Here is an 18,210-nt window from a genome sequence, read left to right on the forward strand (position 1 = left end):
ATGTGCAGAATTAAATAAAGCATTTGAGTGTACACGGGCTCAAGGGCTGGTTCATAACACATTTCTTTTTGGCAGATAATTATTTGGATCTAAATATAAAATGACCTCATTAGAGGAAAACTGAAAGTCAAAAGAATGTAGAGAGCTGAGGGGAGAAGACTTACACAAAGGATTTGGTGTGGAAGCAAAGCAGGCTTATTGCATGGAGTCGCATTTTCTTAAAAGACTGCTGGTTTGATCTTGCTGTTCTCCAGGGTGTCCCACTCGGGAGTACAACTTGAAAAATGCGAATTACTCGCAAATGCGTGAACGTAAAGGCGAGCTGTAAGAACTGAACATACCTGTATTTAGTGGAAAACAAGTCCACATTACAAAAGGTGCTGAAAATGTCCTCCCCCAACGTCCGCGCACAAGGAAACGCGACGCTCCATATTTGAGAATGTCCTCTGCAACATGTCAGTGTTGATGGAAACAATTTCACGCTCGATGTTTGTTTTCAGTTGTTCGATGGTCCTGGGTTTGCTTGCATAAACCTTGCCCTTTAAATATCCCCATAGAACAAAATCTGGGGGAGTTGAATCGGGCGATGGAGGTGGCCACAAACCTTTCGAGATCACCCTGTTTCCAAAAAACGATCGGATCTCTTCCATACTGACATGAGAGGTATGGCACGTTGCCCCGTAGTGGCGCCCGCTATAGTGCCCGCCTCTATGACACAGAATCAATTCTTCATTAAATAAGGAATATTTTGAACCTTGTTGCATGATGATACATGCACGCTTTGCAGAGTAATTCACATTTTTAAAGTTGTACTCCCGAGTGGGACACCCTATGTATATTAAGACTACAGTTTCCTGTGGCTCTAAATTAGTGGTATTTATGGAAATATGTCTTCTCTTTCTGTCTCTTTTATTTTCCCCCCAACAAGAGTGAAAAAACCTGCTGAGTGAGCTCGTCCATCTAATGTGCTACAGGATCTGCGCGAGAGGTTTGTCTGCTACCATCCAGTACCACAACAAGTAAGTACATTGAGGTAAAAGGTCACCATAACTTTTTTTGCTTTTAGTGTGCCTCATGGCCGTCTCACGTTACACTAATTTCAAGTCGTACATAGAATTGCATTTCTCCCCAAGGGGGTATTTGGCTTTTTAAAGAAACTCTTTAAATAAAAAGATAGATAAATAAATAGGGTCATGTTCAGAAAGCGGACGCCACTTGAGACGGCCTTCTTCTCGCCTAAACACTAACCTTAAGTAAGGTCAATAAAATAGGTCCCTGATGTTAAGTCACCATTTTAGGGCTAAAATGATAACAGAAATGTGAAGCCTACTTATATACCTAATCTTAATTATTGTGAAACAACCAAGTGGCGTCCGCTTTCCGAACAAGAGCCAATAAATATATACTTCTTCTTTTTCTTTCGGCTGCTCCTGTTTGGGGATCATCTTCTTCCATAACTTTCTGTCCTCGTCATCTTCCTCTGTCGCACCCATCACCTCAGGGCCAGATTAAGACCCTTAGATGCCCTAAGCACTAATTTTGGTGCCCCCTTACACTAGTAATTGAAAATATTAAAATAATAACAAAATTGAAAATAAAATTTTATTTTATTATTGAAAATTAGAAATTAAACAAAACATAGTAAAAAGGAAAATATTTATTTTTGTATGCTTCATTTAATTTTCTCCTACTTTTTTTCCTTGCAAACTCTTTGATTAGATCTTCATAATCAATCTTACGTAACACATCTGCTTCTATACATAATAGAGATAAGGCATCCAGCCTGCCTTGATGCACAGTTGTTCTGAGGGGATTTTTAATATATTTCAACCGAGAAAATGAGCGCTCAGCTGAGCAGTTTGTGACCATTAACGTTAAAAATACAGTAATCCCTCGCTATATCGCGCTTCGCCTTTCGCGGCTTCACTCTATCGCGGATTTTATATGTAAGCATATTTAAATGTAGATCGTGGATTTTTTTGCTGGTTCGCGGATTTCTGCGGACAATGGGTCTTTTAATTTATGGTACACGCTTCCTCAGTTGGTTTGCCCAGTTGATTTCATACAAGGGACGCTATTGACAGATGGCTGAGAAGCTACCCAACTTACTTTTCTCTCTCTTTCTCTTGTGCTGACTTTCTCTGATCCTGATGTAGGGGGATTGAGCAGGGGGGCTGTTCGCACATCTAGACGATACGGATGCTCGTCTAAAAATGCTGAAAGATTATCTTCACGTTGCTACCTTCTGTGTAGCTGCTTCATGAAGCGACATGCTGCACGGTGCTTCGCATACTTAAAAGCTCGAAGGGCACGTATTGATTTTTGCTTGTTTGTTTTTCTCTGTCTCTCTCTCTCCTGACGGAGGGGTTGTGAGCTGCCGCCTTCAACAGCTTTGTGCCGCGGTGCTTCGCATACTTAAAAGCCAAACAGCCCTATTGATTTGTTTGCTCTCCTCTCTCTTTCTGACAATCTCTGCTCCTCACGCACACTCCTTTGAAGAGGAAGATATGTTTGCATTCTTTTAATTGTGAGACAGAACTGTCATCTCTGTCTTGTCATGGAGCACAGTTTAAACTTTTGAAAAAGAGACAAATGTTTGTTTGCAGTGTTTGAATAACGTTCCTGTCTCTCTACAACCTCCTGTGTTTCTGCGCAAATCTGTGACCCAAGCATGACAATATAAAAATAACCATATAAACATATGGTTTCTACTTCGCGGATTTTCTTATTTCGCGAGTGGCTCTGGAACGAAACCCCCGCGATGGAGGAGGGATTACTGTATACAAAAGGCAATGTCTACATTTGGAAAAGCAACACTCAATATTGTCTTTTAAAATTATTTTATAAAGTTCTGCATTACTGAATCTTGTTTTTACTTTTTCTGTTGCACTGAACTTATGGCTCACATATAAATGAAACTGCTGAAGTTCAGCTGAGAAATTACTGTTGAAGAGATAAATGGCATCCGAAATTTTACAAATTTTAACGTTTGGGGTCGATTTTTAAAGGATTTTTTGCAATGTATGGTTTTCATTTTGACATGAAAACCATAGATTTACCATTTTGATTATTTAATTTATTTATAGCTTTAGTGTCAATTTAGCAAATCTATTTACATTTCTTCAAATCTTGTACTAAGAATATTATTTTGTGAAAAATTTTGTTGTTAAATCTTTATTAGTAAAAAAGTTATAAACAATTTTATCCAATAGTAATCGGCTGTACGATTTTCACTTTTACATAATGTAAATGAATTTTAAAATATCCAAGAAGAGAATTAAATAGACTTACCAGAATATTTTTTCCTCAAACTGGGACGATTTTTTGTTTTTGCTTAAAACAGAAAATAACACTTTCTACGCACTAGAAATTTATTTTACGTTAAATAACAGATAATTCACGAAACACAACAATTACATGATAATTATTTTTAATCAACTATTAACTATTATTTAAAAATATAAAAACATATTGTTTTGAATCGAATTATTTTCACAATATTTTGACATAACATGGCGTTTAAGGGAATCACCATGAAATGGGAATTCCCCATTGTAGATGGCACCAGTATGCAGAACGCACTGTGTTCACATCTACTAACAGTGACGGCATAGGGAGGTACAGGGAGGCATTATTCATTTTTCATTACATTTTGAAAATGGCTATAAATTTAATTTAATAATTTATGTGATAAATTCGGCCATGAAAAATTTTTGTGGTGCCCCCTTTATCCTTGATGCCCTAAGCATGTGCTTACTTTGCTTATATGGTTAATCCAGCACTGCATCACCTGCATGTCCTCTCTCACCTCATCCATAAACCTCCTCTTAGGCCTTCCTCTTACCTGGTAGCTCTATCCTTAGTATCCATCCATCCATCCATTTTCCAACCCGCTGAATCCGAACGCAGGGTCACGGGGGTCTGCTGGAGCCAATCCCAGCCAACACAGGGCACAAGGCAGGGAACCAATCCTGGGCAGGGTGCCAACCCACCGCAGGACACACAAACACACCCACACACCAAGCACACACTAGGGCCAATTTAGAATCGCCAATCCACCTAACTTCTCCCAATATTCCCAGCATATCTCCTCTGCACAGGTCCAAACCAACACAATCTCGCCTCTCTGACTTTGTCTCCCAATCGTCCAACTTGAGCTGACCCTCTAACGTCATATACACGGTTCTTAAATGTTGAATTCAAGTGTTTCAATCGGACCCATTGCCCTAGCCACCTAGCCTCCAATTACAAACATTTGTGAAACAAAATGGGTCGTTCAGAAGAACTCTGTGACTTCAAGCGTGGTACTATGATAGGATGCCACCTTTGCAACAAGATGGTGTGTGAAATTTTGGATAGCGGTCACCGAGCAGGGTCAACGACTGCTAAGCTGCGTGGTGTGTAAACATTGCCAACATTCTTTTGATTCCATCGCTGAAGAGTTCCAAACTTCCACTGGCATTAATGTAAGCACCTCAACCCCATCACCTTTGGGATGACCAGGAACGGAGACTGTGAGTCAGGCCTTCTCATCCAACATCAGTGCCTGACCTCAGTCCTGGAGGGCCACAGTGGCTGCAGGTTTTCCTTGCAACTAATTTCCTAATTAGAAGATGGTCCTTGCTGACAATGAAACTTGGGATTTAATGATTTGGCTTGTTAGTGCTTTCATTCATCGAAGTGAAATTTTAATTGCACTGTAGGGTTTCCTTCTCTGAGAACATTATCCATGTGTTTTGTGGACCATAACAGATTTAAACTTAATGCTCCTTCCAATTCCCCTTTCATTTATTTCTAAACATTTTTTAACACAGATAATTCATGGTGGGCAGCATGGTGGCACATTGCTGGCGCTGCTGCCTCGCAATAATGTGCTTCCTTTTAAACCTGTGCGTATGCACCATGAATTATTCATCCATTCATCCAATGTCCAACCCGCTATATCCTAACTACAGGGTCACGGGGGGTCTGCTGGAGCCAATCCCAGCCAACACAGGGCACAAGGCAGGAAACGCAGGGTGCCAGCCCACCACAGGACTTCCACACATAAACACTCGCGCACACACACACACACACACTCCAAGCACACACTAGGGATAATTTAGGATCGCCAATGCACCTAACCTGCATGTCTTTGGACTGTGGGAGGAAACCCACGCAGACACGGGGAGAACATGCAAACTCCACGCAGGGAGGACTTGGGACATGAACCCTGGTCTCCTTGCTGTGAGGCCGTTATAATATTTATATAGTTGTAAAAAAAATCTTTATATTTTTTAAAAAGATTCTGACCTCTCATTGTTTACACGTGTTTTAACTATTATCATACACTGATAATTTCTCTATTATCTATATCTATTATTTATTATTTATTTATTATATTACATATCGATTGACTATATTTATGTATCTAGATTACAAATACCATACATTGCATCAATGTTTATATTGCTAACTACACGTCAATATTGCTGCTACTTCTTTGTCTTGTCTTTGCACAATGTCTTGTCTTGTTTGTGTTTTAATTTTAAATTTAAATTTTAAAAATTCTATTTTTAATTTATTATTTGCACTTCATTTTGTTACACTGTGGACCCTGAGCTTCACAATTTCATCTATCTGTATACTTGTATATGGCTGAAATGACAACAAAGTTCACTTTGACTTTGACTTTTATTAATAATCCATTGGGAATTTCTAGCACCCGACTGTCTATATATGGTAATGATAATTAGCAAACAATGATAGACTCCACTATTATACACAGTTCCATGGATATTATATTTTGCTTTTGCTGCACAGTATGAAAAATGTGGTGTATTTATTTATATTTCGCAGGGAAAACCGGCCCAAGAAAGGAGGAATATGTGTTGCCAACCACACCTCTCCCATCGACGTTGTCATTTTAGCCAATGATGGTTGTTACGCTATGGTACGTATTTTCTTCTCATACCAATTCAAATGTTAACATAATTTTGACTCGCCATATATATATATATATATATATATATATATATATATATAATAGGGGCGGCACGGTGGTGCAGTGGTAGTGCTGCTGCCTCGCAGTTAGGAGACCCAGGTTCGCTTCCCGGGTCCTCCCTGCATGGAGTTTGCATGTTCTCCCCGTGTCTGCGTGGGTTTCCTCCCACAGTCCAAAGACATGCAGGTTAGGTGGATTGGTGATTCTAAATTGGCCCTAGTGTGTGTGCTTGGTGTGTGGGTGTATTTGTGTGTGTCCTGCGGTGGGCTGGCACCCTGCTCGGGATTGGTTCCCTGCCTTGTGCCCTGTGTTGGCTGGGATTGGCTCCAGCAGACCCCTGTGACCCTGTGTTCGGATTCAGCGGGTTGGAAAATGGATGGATGGATATATATAATATAATATATACACACACACACACACAGTATATACATATACACACATATATGTGTGTGTGTGTATGTGTGTGTGTGTATATATATTGTAACCCTCTTGAACCCTTGTTCCAGACACCAGATAAAAGTCCAATTATTATTTATTTTATAATAATAATGTGCACTAAACCCAGACACTACAATAATACAATACAATCAATAATCAATACACAATCCTCCACTCCCAGACACTTAGCCACCCTTCCTACCAGCTCAGCTTACCGTCTGGGATCTCCCACAATCCTTTTATAGTCCGTGACCCGGAAGTGCTTCTAAGCCCTCAGTCCATGTGATTACCCAGCACTTCTGGGTCAAACGAAAACTCCTTTTCTTCATCAGCCCGGAAGCACTTTATTTCTTCCAACCATGTGACTAGGATTTACGTCCGGGCTGTATGGAAAATAAATGTGTCTGTGTCTCCCTGCAGCATCCCCTGGCGGCCCCGACGTTATCCAGCAGGGCTGTGTATTAAAACTCCATAGTCCATGATGCCCTGCTGGAATTCGGGGCATCTCCACATTGCAAGGAGGGCTCCATCTAGCGGCCTGGGGGTATTGGCCGTGATGAATGGCCGGCCATATCCCACAATATATATATATATATATTAATATAATTGTATATATTAATATAATTATATTAATATATATATAAACAAGTAGTTGACCAAAGTACTTTATTTACAATAAAAAGTAAAAGTATGAAATAAAAGCCAGATAAAGAATTATTAAAAAGAAAACTTTATATATACAGTACATGAACACACATATACCAACACACAAACATGAATAGCTTGTATAAAATTATGTAAAATGAAAATACATAAGATGAGCACAGTATAAACAATATAAATAGAAAGATTTAACCGCTCAAACTAATAAGCTATATAGCAATTGAATAAAAGTGCTTTTTTAGCAAAAACTATGACATGTGGGAGGTGACCTTTTTACGAGGGGCAAACTGTTCCAAAATTGAGGACCAGCCACTGCAAAAGCACGATCACCCCTCAGCTTCAACTGTGCGCATGGGACAGTAAGCAATAGCTTATCTGAAGACCTCAGCTGCCTGGCTGACAAATATGGAACAGTCAGATCAGCTAAGTACAGTGGAGCTGACAACTGTAGGGCTTAAAAACAAATACTAAAAAATGCGACACTTTTTTTTTGTTTGTTTTTACATCTTCTTGCCTCCTCCAATCTCCCATCAGTTTCTCCGACGCATTGAATTTTGTTGCAGCAGCGCAATTTCATTTGCCACTTCAACGACATTTAATTTAAAAGCAGCTTCATATTTTTTTTTGATTGAATGCTCCATCGTAGATAAGGGATGCTCTTATGATAAATGTGTATGAGGGTGTGAGATACAAAAAAGCTCAAACATCGCTTCGGAATAGTTCAGGTATTACCATATGGTCACATAGGCACAGTACATACAAATAAAAGGCCGTGGTTACACTCTCAGGTGGGCGTTAACATATAATCTCATGGACCAATAGCGTGAGTTTTCCACATTTGACTTATATGTGCAACATTATAAAATACTGGAAATTATACGGTAAAATCAAGTCCCAACGTTTCCATGGGAGAACTTAAATGTGAGTATATACGGTAAGTGCCATTCAGTGTTTTATATCATCTAAACAGTTAAAATGCTTTGTCACAGACTCCGTTTCACCCGATTGCAACGGGAAGTAAATCATCAGTGTAACAATGAAATGGGATGTTACAACTGTTTAGTATAGAACAGAATGGTAACATGTATAAAGAGAAGAGGACTGGACCTAAAACAGACCCCTGGGGTACTCCACAGGTTACCGAACCAGTAGGAGTCGTTGAATTACCCACATTTACAGACAACGTCGTGGTTTTGAGGTAAATCCACAAACCACTTAAGAGCAGTTCCCTGAATACCTGTTACTAGCTTGTTAGTCAGAATGTCTTGATCAGCCGTGTCAAACGCAGCACTCAAATCCAATAAAATTAGCACTGAGCACTTCCCCTGAATCAGCTGCCATCTGCAGATCATTCGTCACTCTTAGCAGCGCCGATTCTGTGCTGTGAAATGGTCTGAATGTTGACTGTAAACCCAAGAGATGGCTAGCAGTGAGTAAAATAATGAATGAATTCCTACAGCTGGCTACTGAAGCACGAAGCAGCACCAGTGCAATCATTGGTATATCTTTTGTACCAATATACAGTATCTCACAAAAGTGAGTACACCCCTCACATTTTTATAATATTATATCTTTTCATGGGACACCACTGAAGATATGACACTTTGATCCAATGTAAAGTAGTCAGAGTACAACTTGTGTAAATTTGCTGTCCCCTCAACACACAGCCATTGATGTCTAAACCGCTGGCAACAAAAGTGAGTACACCCCTAAGTGAAAAATGTCCAAATTGTGCCCAATTAGCCATTTTTCCCTCCCGGTATCATGTGACTCGTTCGTGTTACAAGGTCTCAGGTGTGTTAAATTTGGTGTTCTCGCTCTCACACTCTCTCATACTGGTCACTGGAAGTTCAACATGGCACCTCATGGCAAAGAACTCTCTGAGGATCTGAAAACAAGAATTGTTGCTCTACGTAAAGATGGCCTCGGCTATAAGAAGATTGCCAACACCCTGAAACTGAGCTGCAGTACAGTGGCCAAGACCATACAGCGGTTTAACAGGACAGGTTCCACTCAGAGCAGGCCTCGCCATGGTCGACCAAAGAAGTTGAGTGCATGTGCTCAGCGTCATATCCAGAGGTTGTGTTTTGAATACAGACGTATGAGTGCTGCCAGCATTGCTGCAGAGGTTGAAGGGGTGGGGGGTCAGCCTGTCGGTGCTCAGACCATACGCCCGCCGCACACTGCATCAAATTGGGTCTGCATGGCCGTCGTCCCAGAAGGAAGCCTCTTCTAAAGATGATGCACAAGAAAACCAGCAAACAGTTTGCCGAAGACAAGCAGACCACAGGACATGGATTACTGGAACCGTCCTGTGGTCTGATGAGACCAAGATAAACTTCTTTGGTTCAGATGGTGTGAAGCGTGTGTGGCGGCAACCAGGTGAGGAGTACAAAGACAAGTGTGTCTTGCCTATAGTAAAGCATGGTGGTGGGAGTGTCATGGTTTGGGGCTACATGAGTGCTGCCGGCACTGGGGAGCTACAGTTCAGTGAGGGAACCATGAATGCCAACATGTACTGTGAGATACTGGAAGCAGAGCAGGATCACCTCCCTTCGGAAACTGAACATGATAACGACCCCAAACACACCTCCAAGACGACCACTGCCTTGCTAAAGAAACTGAAGGTAAAGGTGCTGGACTGGCCAAGCATGTCTCCAGACCTAAACCCTATTGAGCATCTGTGGGACATCCTGTAATGGAAGGTGGAGAAGTGCAAGATCTCTAACATCCACCAGCTCCGTGATGTCGTCATGGAGGAGTGGAAGAGGAGTCCAGTGGCAACCTGTGAAGCTCGTGTGAACTCCATGCCCAAGAGAGTTAAGGCAGTGCTGGAAAATAATGGTGGCCACACAAAATATCAACACTTTGGGCACAATTTGGACATTTTTCACTGAGGGGTGTACTCACTTTTGTTGCCAGCGGTTTAGACATTAATGGCTGTGTGTTGAGTTATTTTGAGGGGACAGCAAATTTACACTGTTATACAAGCTGTACATGGACTACTAGACATTGTATCAAAGTGTCATATCTTCAGTGGTGTCCCATGAAAAGATATAATAAAATATTTACAAGAATGTGAGGGGTGTACTCATTTTTGTGAGATGCTGTAAATGTGTTTCCTCTGCATCCATTGGTCTGTCTTTCCGGAAATGTTTATCCATTATCCAAAAAGGACAAGTGTCTCTGTGTCTGTGTAGTTATACGTCTAGCCGGGGCTATTGCCAAATGTACCCCTGGGTACAAAGTCGAGATAGGAAAGTAATGCTCTTCCATTCAACCCATGTAGATGTTGGCATAGCTCAGTCACATTCTACTTACCTTTTAAAAAAGAAAAAAAGGGGGTAAGACTGGGTAAGAACCAGTTCTGCCAGTCTGATGAGGGTGCTCATAGTAGAATCCAGGACTGGACATCTCTGTGGGTTTTCAACAATGAGACGGTTACCACTGGGAGCATTTGCAGATGTATGCTGACACAGCCCAATGCTCTTATGGGTTGGCGTTCTTCCTTCCCCCCTCTTACACACCAGAGGCACAAAGTTGAGTAATGAGAAGAAAGTTCATCTTGTGCCAGCCACCCTTTAAGGTGTAAAGGTCATTCGTCCACATTGTACAGTACACTTGATGTTCTCTGTGCTTGGCACATATTTTGTCTGAGTCATTCTATTGAGGGCAGACCTTTCACCTACACAGCTAAGGGCTGTTCTTTTTGTTATACAGAATGCTGTTCCTCAAAGATAAAACTTGTCATACCTACAAGAGAGAAACTAAAGCAAGGGCCTAATCCTTGATCTAATTGTACAAAGCCTACTACGATGAGTAGGGTTGCCAGATTAGAAAATTAGAAATATGGAACACTCTTAAAACTCTTTCTATATTACTATATATTTAAATTTATACATGCCCCTACACACCCAGACTACTATATTATATAAAAGTAGAGACATAAGTTAAAAACATAAAGTAAGGATTTTAATGGGTTATGAGGAAAACAAAAGTAAAATCATTTGAAAATTATTTAATACAAGCTAAAAAAAAATCTGTAAAAGTGAAATCATTTGAAAATACTTCTTTAATACAGACAACAGAGAAATATTATTTAATACAGGCAATACAGATAGGTAAAAGAAATTCTGAGAAAGTGAAATCATTTGAAAATATTTCTTTAATACAGACAACAGAAATATTATTATTTAATTTAATACAGGCAATACAGATAGTTAATAGAAAATTTGAAAAAAATTAAATCATTACAAAATTCTTATTCAATAGAGACAATATAAAAACTTTATGGAAAATCAGTCAGTCAGTCATCGTCCAACCCTCTATATCCTAACACAGGGTCACGGGGGGGTCTGCTGGAGCCAATCCCAGTCAGCACGGGGCTCAAGGTAGGAACAAATCCCGGGCAGGGCACCAGCCCACCGCAGGTAAAGGAAAATAATTTTGAAAATTATGATTTGATACAAACAATACAGAAAATAAACTGAAAATTTTGTTTCATATGGAGAATTTGAAAAGAAACAGAACTGAGAAACTTATCTGCAAAATTTTCTTATCAGAGCGCACGAGAACTGAACTTGTACCTTTAGTTATATTTGACCGATGATTTGACTTTTCTTAACAGGTCCTTGTTTTCTAACACCTGTCTATAAAATTCTTTACGTTGTAAGATAGCTTCTAAAGTAGCCACATCCAGCTTATTTCGTTCTTCAGCCCACTGAACATCCATCATCGAGAAGACACGCTCAACATTAGCGTTATGCGCTACAACACACTCTGTTGGCCCCGTATGTTACAATGCTGATCCAGAACTGCACAGCAGCGCGGCTGGAGAGCACAACGGTAAGAGTGTCAAAGTCCTCAGCCAACCATAGCATCGGAACAAGTTGCAGACAGGCAGCAAACACTCGTTTCCTCGTTACATTTGGGTTATTTTCATCAAGAGAATCTGAGAAATGAAAGTATAATTACTTATAAAGTTACAACTAAGTACCGTAAGAAGGTAGTAAAAATTTTATTTTTATTACGAAATTTGAAAATCAACTAAATATGGGACATTTGGGTGTCCCTGAATGATCAGTATGGGACAGGGGACAAAATGATCAAATATGGGCCACGTACCGTATAAAGGGACGTCTGGCAACCCTAAGTGCTCGTGTATACTTCATGCTCAGCACGCATCATGGCTGCCACACGTTCCCAGCGTTCATTTGACGCATCCTCTGAGCAGATCCCCAGAAATTAACGTGACGCGTGCCCGAGTTGCAGTACCAGTAAAAAGTCGGGGGGCGCAGTGTGATAAAAGTCGGAACGTGACGTCCAAGTCTCTGTTTACTATCTACATGCGACAGAAAGCAGCTATGATGATCCTACGAGATCGATGTGCGCGCTTCGATGTTTGATGAGTGGTTCGATGTGGTGGAGCAAAATGCCGACATACAGATGCATTCGTGGTGCTTTTATATTCGGGCATCACATATTCCCGATCGTAATGACACGATACATTTTAAAAGTCTCGCATACTATCTTTTTTTTTTTTTTTTCTGGGGCTTTCTCCTGACCTGACAGCAGTGATCGCTACACTGAGCACATTACATTTCTGATATTTCAACTTTCTGCACATTTAGAATCCTTAGAGTTATACTTGATATCACTTTCATGATGAAATGCATTAATGTATATATGTCACATTTTACAGATAAGTCGTAATTTTGTTTAAATAATGAATACTGTTAGTAATTACACACATGGGGTGACATGGTGGCGGAGCGGTAGCACTGCTGTCCCGCAGGGAGTCATGTCGTTGGTATTCCCTGCCTGGAGTTTACGTGTTTTCCTGCTGGGTTTCCACAGTGGGCTTCAGTTTCCTTCCAAAAAAAAATGCAGAGTTGGTGACAATAAAGTGACGCCAGTGTGTGTGTCTGCTTGTATTCACCTTGCGATGAGCTGAAGCCCCATCCAGGGATTGTTTCTGCATCGTGTTCAATGCTTGCTGGAATGGACAGATCCCTGGATTGATGAATTTAATCATTAAACATCCTTTTCAGAGATATTGCGGTAAGGTGTCCTCGTAATTTAATGGCTGTTCCAGGCAATTCATAACACAACGAAGCCGAACCTGTTCTCACCGTGATGATTATCTCACACTGCCACCTGGTAGACTCTTCCAGATTTACGTAAAGTACACTCGCAAGTATAAACAGTAAAACGCCTGCGTAGCAGGAGAGTCCGCTGGAGCACGCGTCACATTGCGTGAAGTATAAACCTGGCTTTAGGATGAGTAATGTTTGGGACTAAGACATGCTTTTCCTCCATAGTTTAAAATTACAAATCGGACAGTTCAGATGTGATCAAAGTGCACATTGCAGATTTCATCACACAACACTTTCTCTATGTGTTCCTGGCTTGGATGTCCTGTCTGTGGAGTTTGCACACTCTTATGATGTTCATGTGGACTTTCTGTCCAGTCCACTTGGCGATTATAAGTTGTCGGTGCCTGACGGAGTGTCACCTGTTATAGGGTGGTGTTTCCATCCAGAGTTGCTGTCTCCTAACTTGCACTGCTTTCAGGAAACCTCATACTGGATTTAATGACTTTGGAAAATGGGGGAGTTTCTGATTGGTTGAGTGATGCTTCATGAGATATCATCTCCTCACAAATAGCATGTGTGTGTTATCTTTCTCGCATTGCACAATATGATGAGCATTTCTTGATGGTGTCCTACAATAATTGCCATTTCTGATCTTTCTAGGTGGGCCAGGTCCATGGAGGCCTCTTGGGAGTTATGCAGAGGTCTATGGTAAAAGCTTGTCCACATGTCTGGTTTGAGAGATCAGAGATGAAGGACCGGCAGCTGGTGACTAAACGGTAAGAAACATTCCAGGATCGAGATGGTGACTTTAAAATGAGTTCCTCCAGAACACGGGGACACAGTTGGAAACTTGTTAGGGGTAAATTTCACATAAACATTAGGAAGTTTTTCTTTACACAGGGAACTTGGAATGAGTGACCAGGTAGCGTGGTAGACAGGAGGACATTAGGGACCTTCAAAACTCGACTTGATGTTAACTTGGAGCAGGGGTCGGCAACCTTTTTTTCCCCCTGTGAGCTACTTTTACGAAATGAAAATGGCCGAGAGCTCCTCATGGTTTCTAACGTTTATTCCATCCATTTTCCAACCCGCTGAATCCAAACACAGGGTCACGGGGGTCTGCTGGAGCCAATCCCAGCCAACACAGGGCACAAGGCAGGAACCAATCCCGGGCAGAGTGCCAACCCACCGCAGGACACACACAAACACACCCACACACCAAGCACACACTAGGGCCAATTTAGAATCGCCAATCAACCTAACCAGCATGTCTTTGGGTTGTGGGAGGAAACCCACGCAGACACGGGGAGAACATGCAAACTCCACTCATAGCTTATTTCAACCCTAACAAACTGAATAAGCTGGTTTTACCTGAACATTTGCAAAATGTTGGTGTCCAACTCACATTTTGCATTAAAACATTACAAAAAAGATTTAGTTCACCTGCAAGTGCATTTTGTATGTCTGTATACATTTTCAAATATACAGATATGATGTATTCATTTGTCATTTTGTTCCATGTCACTGTGTCACTTTATTCGCATGTCCAGTTGCATGTGTGACGTGTTGTTCAGTTAGTCAGATGACTGGCACTGAGGTGTCTGGTGGAGTGGAGCCACTGAGGTTCGCTCTTCTGGAGTCATTTCAATGTTTGTTTGTCAGGCTTGTTCTGAACTTTGACTTCATGACATTCACGTCAGACTCACTGAGGTATGGAGACCCAAATAGAGCAGACATTTTCAGAGCTGCTTGGTGAAGATTCTTATAGTTATCTCGCTCTACTACGCTCCAGAAATGCTGAGAATGCTGTTGAGACTTTAAGTGCACATTATTTTGAAGGTTTACTAATATATACTACATAAAATCCAACATCTGTCTGTCTGTCTGTCTGCTTCTCACAAGAGAACTACTTCGCGGATTTAGATCGGGGTTTTTCCATAATTTGGTTGATTTTGTGACTTCTCTCATTTTGCGATGTATCATAGTTTGCTTGCGGTACCAATTTATTTGCGCAAATCCAGGAGACGCTCAGCGGGCCGAGAGGAGGGGCCTTCCTCACTCACTCGCCAATTTCGGGGTGTGATCCTTAACTCCGCTTAGCTAGCAAACGAGAGAACAATTGAATTCAACTTTGTTTGATATTTAAAATAAAGTGTTACTGAGGTCTTGATGAGCTTGAGTCCGGATATCCTCTTAAGTGTACGCCACATTGAAAAGATTCAGATTGTGGATTGTGATATGATCTTTTTGTAAAGATCGCCCACCCCTAATTTGACTAATCAAGTTTCGTCTGTTAGTCTTGTTCTGAACTTTGATTTCATGACATTCACATCAGACTTGCAGAGGTATGGAGACCCAAACAAAGCAGACATTTTCAGAGCCGCTCCGAAAATACTGAGAATGCTGTTGAGACTTTAACTGCACATTATTTTTGAAGGTTTACTAATATATATATATATATATATATATATATATATATATATATATATATATATATATATACAGTGGTGTGAAAAACTATTTGCCCCCTTCCTGATTTCTTATTCTTTTGCATGTTTGTCACACAAAATGTTTCTGATCATCAAACACATTTAACCATTAGTCAAATATAACACAAGTAAACACAAAATGCAGTTTTTAAATGATGGTTTTTATTATTTAGGGAGAAAAAAAATCCAAACCTACATGGCCCTGTGTGAAAAAGTAATTGCCCCCTTGTCAAAAAATAACCTAACTGTGGTGTATCACACCTGAGTTCAATTTCCGTAGCCACCCCCAGGCCTGATTACTGCCACACCTGTTTCAATCAAGAAATCACTTAAATAGGAGCTGCCTGACACAGAGAAGTAGACCAAAAGCACCTCAAAAGCTAGACATCATGCCAAGATCCAAAGAAATTCAGGAACAAATGAGAACAGAAGTAATTGAGATCTATCAGTCTGGTAAAGGTTATAAAGCCATTTCTAAAGCTTTGGGACTCCAGTGAACCACAGTGAGAGCCATTATCCACAAATGGCAAAAACATGGAACAGTGATGAACCTTCCCAGGAGTGGGCGGCCGACCAAAATTACCCCAAGAGCGCAGAGACGACTCATCCGAGAGGTCACAAAAGACCCCAGGACAACGTCTAAAGAACTGCAGGCCTCACTTGCCTCAATTAAGGTCAGTGTTCACGACTCCACCATAAGAAAGAGACTGGGCAAAAACGGCCTGCATGGCAGATTTCCAAGACGCAAACCACTGTTAAGCAAAAAGAACATTAGGGCTCGTCTCAATTTTGCTAAGAAACATCTCAATGATTGCCAAGACTTTTGGGAAAATACCTTGTGGACTGATGAGACAAAAATTGAACTTTTTGGAAGGCAAATGTCCCGTTACATCTGGCGTAAAAGGAACACAGCATTTCAGAAAAAGAACATCATACCAACAGTAAAATATGGTGGTGATAGTGTGATGGTCTGGGGTTGTTTTGCTGCTTCAGGACCTGGAAGGCTTGCTGTGATAGATGGAACCATGAATTCTACTGTCTACCAAAAAATCCTGAAGGAGAATGTCCGGCCATCTGTTCGTCAACTCAAGCTGAAGCGATCTTGGGTGCTGCAACAGGACAATGACCCAAAACACACCAGCAAATCCACCTCTGAATGGCTGAAGAAAAACAAAATGAAGACTTTGGAGTGGCCTAGTCAAAGTCCTGACCTGAATCCAATTGAGATGCTATGGCATGACCTTAAAAAGGCGGTTCTTGCTAGAAAACCCTCAAATAAAGCTGAATTACAACAATTTTGCAAAGATGAGTGGGTCAAAATTCCTCCAGAGCGCTGTAAAAGACTCATTGCAAGTTATTGCTAACGCTTGATTGCAGTTATTGCTGCTAAGGGTGGCCCAACCAGTTATTAGGTTCAGGGGGCAATTACTTTTTCACACAGGGCCATGTAGGTTTGGATTTTTTTTCTCCCTAAATAATAAAAACCACCATTTACAAACTGCATTTTGTGTTTACTTGTGTTATATTTGACTAATGGTTAAATGTGTTTGATGATCAGAAACATTTTGTGTGACAAACATGCAAAAGAATAAGAAATCAGGAAGGGGGAAAATAGTTTTTCACACCACTGTGTGTATATATATATATATATATATATATATATATATATATATATATATATAATCCAATGTTTGTCTGTCTGTCTGTCCGCTTTGCATGAGTGAACTAATTAACGGATTTAGATCGGGTTTTTTTCTATAATTTGCATGAACATTCCGGTTGATTTTGCGACTTCTCTCATTTCACTATGTATCAAGAGTTCAATTTATTTGCGTGAATCCAAGAGACACTCAGCGGGCCGAGGGGCAGGGGCCTTCTTCACTCACTCGCTAGCTTCGGGGCGTCATGTCCCTTAACTCCGCTTAGCTAGCGAATGAGAGAACAATCAAATTCAACTTTGTTTGATATTTAAAATAAAGTGTTACTTAGGTCTTGACGAGTTTGAGTCCGAATATTCTCAAGTGTATGCCAAATTGAACAGATAGATTGCAATTCAGATTGTGGATCGTGATATGATTTTTTGGAAAGATCGCCCACCCCTAATTTGACTAATCAAGTTTTCAAATTTATCTAGGATTCATTAACCCTTTGGCAAGCTACTTGGAAAGGGGTTGCAAGCTACCGGTAGCTCATGAGCGATGTGTTGGAGACCCCTGTCTTGGAGGAATTAAGTGAATAGGACTTGTGAGATTTATTGGGCTAAATGGCTGTTCTCCTCTAGATTGCTCTAATTACAAACAACAGAAAACATGTAAAAATAGGAAAAGTAATAATTAACAAGTGATAAAAACAATAAAAAAAATGACATTCTCAGAAACACAGATTCATACATAACAGTTTGCTGTTGTCCTGCATCGATCTCCTTAGATGTCATTATTGGCTGACACATTTTCTCCATTCTACATGAAAACTTGAGATTAAAAATTAAAAATGGTAAGAAATGTAAAAATATATATTTTTTGGGTGGACTTTAAAAACCATC

At 40.5% G+C, this 18,210-nt stretch overlaps 1 protein-coding gene across 1 annotated transcript in view; it reads left to right on the plus strand.

Moving 5' to 3' along the window:
• The window catches only part of gpat3 (glycerol-3-phosphate acyltransferase 3), a 74,180-nt gene that overhangs the window by 38,047 nt on the left and 17,923 nt on the right, over positions 1–18,210 (plus strand). The window contains 3 exon segments of the mRNA XM_051929848.1: positions 929–1,019; positions 5,839–5,932; positions 13,840–13,955. Coding sequence (XP_051785808.1) covers positions 929–1,019; positions 5,839–5,932; positions 13,840–13,955 — 301 coding nt within the window.

This window comes from Erpetoichthys calabaricus, chromosome 7, assembly GCF_900747795.2.
Source record: "Erpetoichthys calabaricus chromosome 7, fErpCal1.3, whole genome shotgun sequence".
Lineage (NCBI taxonomy): Eukaryota > Metazoa > Chordata > Cladistia > Polypteriformes > Polypteridae > Erpetoichthys > Erpetoichthys calabaricus.